At 28.6% G+C, this 6,000-nt stretch overlaps 2 protein-coding genes across 2 annotated transcripts; one reads left to right on the top strand and one right to left on the bottom strand.

Moving 5' to 3' along the window:
• Window positions 1-2,234: 2,234 nt before the first annotated feature.
• Bm9424 (Uncharacterized protein) lies at window positions 2,235-2,405 on the top strand (the record flags this gene model as incomplete). Its single annotated transcript, XM_001894354.1, has 1 exon — window positions 2,235-2,405. The coding sequence occupies one exon, from the start codon at window positions 2,235-2,237 to the stop codon at window positions 2,403-2,405; it is 171 nt and encodes a 56-aa protein (XP_001894389.1).
• Window positions 2,406-2,432: 27 nt separating this feature from the next.
• Bm9423 (Uncharacterized protein) lies at window positions 2,433-4,523 on the bottom strand (the record flags this gene model as incomplete). Its single annotated transcript, XM_043082908.1, has 3 exons — window positions 2,433-2,629; window positions 2,957-3,006; window positions 4,366-4,523. 3 exons carry the CDS (start codon window positions 4,521-4,523, stop codon window positions 2,433-2,435), a joined length of 405 nt encoding a protein of 134 aa, XP_042938842.1.
• Between the last annotated feature and the right edge of the window lie 1,477 nt (window positions 4,524-6,000).

Raw genomic sequence — 6,000 nt, 5'->3', positions numbered from 1 at the left:
CTGTGTCATTTTCATTCGTGAATATTGGCTTTATAAGTGTGAGCTCGAAATATTTAGGAAAGAGAGAAAAGAGACTACAAACTTGCTGATACAGCCAACTTTCTAGATCATCTTTTCTGCACTCCTCATGTGATATATGACTGCTTATCGATGCATATCTGTAAAAAAATGGAATCTAAATTTAATTGGATTTGAATTTAAATAAACTCGATTTAACTACAACTATTTGAATAAATTTAAAACCAGTCATTGCGATTAACTTAGCTGCATGCTAAATTTTTTAATAAATCAATCAGAAAAATAATCTTTCGAATTTTCTTGATTTTCAAAAGTTAAAATCAACACCTTGACAAAATTAGGGAAATTATTTTATTGTACTACTTGAGAGTACCAGGGAAACCAGCAGATCTTCGTGGATTACGCATATACGATTGATTCTTAAGATATTTACGACACATGCCAAAATCGAGTAAATAAATTTGAAATAGATTTTTACGACCAATTGCAAAATTAGCGGATTTGATATCACGATACAAATATCTTAATGCACAATAACTTTATATAAGTACATCTTGCACTAATCATTCAATTTTTAAAATTTAGATATTCTTAAAGCTTTAAAATTTTCTATGATAGTAATATTAGTTTACCCAATGTTATGAAGTTCTTTAATTGCTTCCAAACATTTCACACCTACAGAAAGTGCGCAACCCATAGAAAATTTCAATATTTTTTGTGTTGGATCATGTTTTCTCAGATCTTATAATTCAAAAATAACTCGAATTTATACTTTTTTTTTCAGTTTTGTTAAAATCTTCTTATTGTTGATATATTTAGCCAATTTTTTTTTTTTTAAATGAAAATTTATTTACTGTGAGTGATAGTCCAACTAGTGTCATCACCAAATATTTGTTTTCGCCGCTATCCAAAATGTCACAGAAATGTGTGCTTTTGCTTTCTTTAATAATGTCAAAACATAGTATTCTGCTTTCAACACCTTTATACCACTGTGGTCCATAATTTTCTATTATTGAATTAAGAATGATGGTCGAGAATTTAGCAATTGTATGAATAGCTATATTTATTATTTACATTTAACTTTTTTTTTTCTTTTTTGTCAACAATGCTAGTTACCGAATTACTTTGAAAATATCATTGTTTTACTAAAAATTAACTTAATCTGTTGATAAAAAGAAAAAAAAAACGACGCAATGCACATTTTCATGGGTATTCGTTTCCCTTACTATCTTTTACCTGTAATTTCTTAATTAATTACTGTCCTGATCTACAGGCGATACTATTAATTAAGATAGTTCAAAGATTTCTGAGTTAGTTGCTATCAATGATACCAATTAACATAATTTACCAAGTAAACAGCTCCAACTTCGCCAATTTTGTCCAAAACAGTCCAGTCACCAATTACATCTCCGGGATGTAAATAAACTATTTTCATTGCATCTAAATGCCTTTTAAATTTAGTTAATTAGATATTGAAATTGTATTTTTTCTCAGCGATTTAATTAACAATTTTGGTAATCGGTCATAGAAATATGTGATATTAGGAGAGAATTTAGTTAGATCTTCTTCTGGATTAGATTAATCTCGACCATTGTGCACTCCTAGAGTGTACCAATGATTGGTCACTTTATAGAATTACAAATATATAAAATAACTTTTATTAAGAATTCCAGAAAATTTATAGCATTAAAGATTGATGAATTTTTATAAACTAATAAACTTTCTCATTTGCATATAATACTCCTTCATCCATTCCAATTTGCAGTTTGCAGTTTGAGCTTCAACATAATGAACTTCAAAACATAGTGCAATTTCAAAGAGACTCTATTTCTTCATGCAACGTAATTATTCAGCAGATATTAACGGTACTTAATATAAAGAAACGTATCGTAGTTGAAAGGACGCATTAATATTTAATAGCTTTTTAAGAATTTAAGGCCAGTAGCAGTATAAGTATGCACTGCTACCATAACTAAATCATACTGCACGCACTGCTATTATCACTTATCACTAAATCATACTACTTAAAAGTAACCTGAAACTGATCAGACCTCTGATCAGAACTGATCAAACTTAATGCTAACCTAAAGATTCATTGAGACGGTATCCTTATACACCATTCTGAATAGGTCATCACGATTGCTGGTGTTATCATATTGTTGTCATTGTATTTTTCAAGTTAATGGGAGACAACATTCGACAGAATCACTAAACTTATGAAATCGATGGAGCACCGGCAATATGAACAACGAAGTGCTGCAGTTGGTGATATCGGCGGGACACTAGATGACGCTAAAAGGCGACAAGGAGATGAATGGATAGTGTTGGAGTCCGTATATGGTGAAGACTTCCGCGATGCTGCCCAAAATGCTTGGAAGCTTTGTTGAATCGACTGATTAGATTTGATTAATTAATCATTTTGTATACGATTGATGTAGAAAGTCTCTCTCATTATCTCCATTATCTTCATTTGCTTGTTTCCATGAATGGACTTCTCGTTGTTGGGCATTGTCGACAGCAAGATCCAATCTGGCTAAATGAGCTTTCTGTTGATCGATAATTTGACTCTGATCTTGAATCAGTTCTTCCAAGGCATTAGTACTCAATTTTTCTGCGAAAAAACCAAACAATTTGGGAAGGAAAATAGAAAATTAACACATGTCCAGTGTCATGTACTAAATTTGAAAAAGGAAACAAAAATTTCTAAGAATTCACGAAAACATCCACTGATTCAAAATAATGTTAATTCAGTTGGATTAAAAGTTATTCCACATTTTGGACGAAATTTTTTTGACAGTTATGGTATAAGATTTTTCTTACACCAATTAGGCAAACTATTTTTGTTAAAAAGGATAAGGAGAAGTCACCATGAAATAAATTCAAACTTTCCTTTTCAATTTTTATCTGCTTTTTTAAAAATTGAAATTACAAAACTTACTTATCAAAACACCACCGCTATCCAGATTGATTGGCTGAGACGCCACACTGCTAGAATTGGAATACTTTTACAATTATTCAAGCATAATTGTGTCTCTTTCTTGCTTCTTATAACACATGCATATCACGATCAGTGATAAATCGAATCTTGTAATGAAGCAAGTGACTGAGGAACAATGCTTCAATTATTGTCTTGTACCTAATATGAATCTCTTTCTAGATTTTTTCGGAAAAAAAATAATAAAATTATCTGATTAACAAGTCTTTTAAAATTTATAGATCTTTTTTTTAATGTAATTACTGAAATAAATGTCTTGCTTCTCCTGATTTGAATAGGTATCGTTTAATTTTCCATTTTTTTCAGGAAAACAAAATTGATGACCAACGTTTTCCATGTAAATTGTACGCATATAATGAAAATAGAATGACATGTCATTTGACTTCAGAATCCGGTCTGATACATTCAACAACATTTGTTCCAGAGCATTTTTAAATGTATTTAAGATTCAGAAACTAGAATCTATGGATTACTCACACTCAACGTCACAAAAAGATGACATGAACATTGAAAATAAGTTAAACTTTCATGTTGCTGAAATGGATAATGAACAAATTGTTAAAAAAGCTTCACCATCGAGAGCAGGAAATGATGATCTTCGTTTCAATGAAACAATTGAAAGATGATTTGAAATCCAGTCCGAAAAACTGATTTTACAGCTTTTCAGTCGTGAAGGATTGGATCCGAAAGAGTTAGCTTATTACAATTTCTTACTGTAGCATACATCTCACTGGCATATCACTTAAATCTCATCTAAGGGGGCAATTGATCGAATCTATTTTGTTCATAACTTATGAAATGGGACATTCTAGCCTGCCGAAATTTTCATGAAACTCATTTAATGAGTTTCATGAAATTCTCGTTGTTGGGCATTGTCAGCACACCATGACAAATTTTATTAAAATTCATTAAAATTTTAAGCCCTATCCAAAAATTTATTTCTTTTTTTCTGCTTCAAACATTTACACACATATATATGTAACAAATATTTTTTCAACTTTTTTATTTGATTTTGTCAATTCGTAGAAAAGAGTGAAACACTTGTATTAGATCAAATTATAATTGTAATAGCTAACAAAAATCGAAAACAAAATTTTTTGATAAGATCAAACTTTTTTAAAAAAATGAATTTTTTTAGGTGATTGAAAGATTTCAAATCATTTTTAAATTGTATTTTTTTTAATAATTTAGTAATCAAATCTTTAAATTGAAATCATCATTTTCGAAAAAAACATAAATGCATTGTTGAATTTACGATTTTTCAAATAGTGAATCATTTGAATTAATTACGATTATTGCACTTTTTCCACATCCGGTTCCGGTCATTTCGGTTTTACTTCAAAAATAAATACCTTGTTGGATCAGCTGCCCACCAAACGGAATTCCGCGAAAGTCCCCATGTTCGGCAATTATTGCTCGTTAATTGTCCATCATTATCATTATCCGTATAAAACATTGCAGCAATATCATCTGCATAAACAGTTCTTGTGCTCTGTGCCTGTAACTGCATTTTATTCAAACAAATGAATTACTTTTCCAGAATGTGGAATTTTTCCCGTGAAAGAAAAAAGGTCCAAGCGGACGACAGCGCCATTGTGGTGTGATCGTTGGTGATTGCGCTTATGTATTTTGTGATCTCGCGTAAGGATTCTTTAAATTAAAAAACAAAAAAATTATAAACTTATCAAACTTTTAATTTATTGCAATATCAATCATATAATACATAATTCATAAATGAAAATCAGTTGATTAGATAATTATTTATTAAATATTAATAACAAAAATATTTGAATTATATTTTATTTTACAACAAAAAATAAAATAAATAACAATAGAGATATTTCTGAAATTAATTATATAATTTAAAGCTATGAAATGAATACAATACATTTATAATGTTTGACTTAAATATGCATTTCATATATTAATTGAAATTAAAAACTGTTATTTTTAAATTATTGCTGCAGTTTTTCTTTTTTGTATACTTAATATTTGATTATTGTCAATTTTAGACAACTCATTTCCTATAATGAAATGCTTGGCTTTGGTTGTTTACTGGAAATGTGTGATCTCAATGTTCTTAATTTCAGTTAGTTTTGAAATAATTATTTTAAAAAAATAAATAAATAAATAATTTTTCTCAATATTTTGTCAACAATAAAATAATTCTATTCCTTTCAAATAAATTTAACTTCCAGGTAAGAGGAAAAAGTTGGAAGTTGATTCTTAATAAACACTGATACTACTAAAAGTTCATTCAAAAACTAAAAAATATTTCTTTGGAATTAAAAAAATCCAAATGTGAAAGGAAGTTCTTTAATAAAAATAAATTATTTGTTACAATGTATTCTGTAACAATATTTCAAACTGCGTATAATTTGATGATGAATGAAATTTAGCGAAGATCAATTTTGAAATTATGCCTACTTTGAGGAGGTTGTGCCACTTTCACATGGAAAGAAAGATAAAGGATGTAATTAAGGGGCAAAAATTGTTTTCCCCTCTCCCACCCTCCCTTTATTTATTAGATTTTATTAAATCATTTTATTTAGTACCAATTTTTCTTTTTTTTTTTTTTTGAAGTTTATAATTTATAGTATTATTGTAGTAATTGGATGTCAGTTATCCTAAGATATCATTTATCTTATCAGTAAAGATTTTTATTCCTTTTTTTGTCCCAGCAAAACTATGTGTGAAATAGATATAACACATACATCAATAACCCAAACTTATGTCATTTATTTGTTTGTTTTTTTCTTTTGAATATAAATAAACTTTTAGTATATATGTTTACTTAGTTGACAGAATGAAAAAATAGGAAGAAAACCCGAAATGACATTTTTCGAATGTTCATTTGCTGGATTATTTGTTTTTTTTTTTTCTTTTTTTTTCATTAAAATAATATATAAATATTTCTATGTTCTTTTTTCATTTTTTCCTTTCTCTCTCTCTCCCTCTGTGTGTGTGTTCATTTTTCCTCCTTTTTT

The sequence above is a fragment of the Brugia malayi genome (assembly GCF_000002995.4).
Source record: "Brugia malayi strain FR3 genome assembly, contig: Bm_024, whole genome shotgun sequence".
NCBI lineage: Eukaryota > Metazoa > Nematoda > Chromadorea > Rhabditida > Onchocercidae > Brugia > Brugia malayi.
Note: the sequence above shows the minus strand (reverse complement) of the source record. Positions and strands in the feature narration are given on the sequence as shown.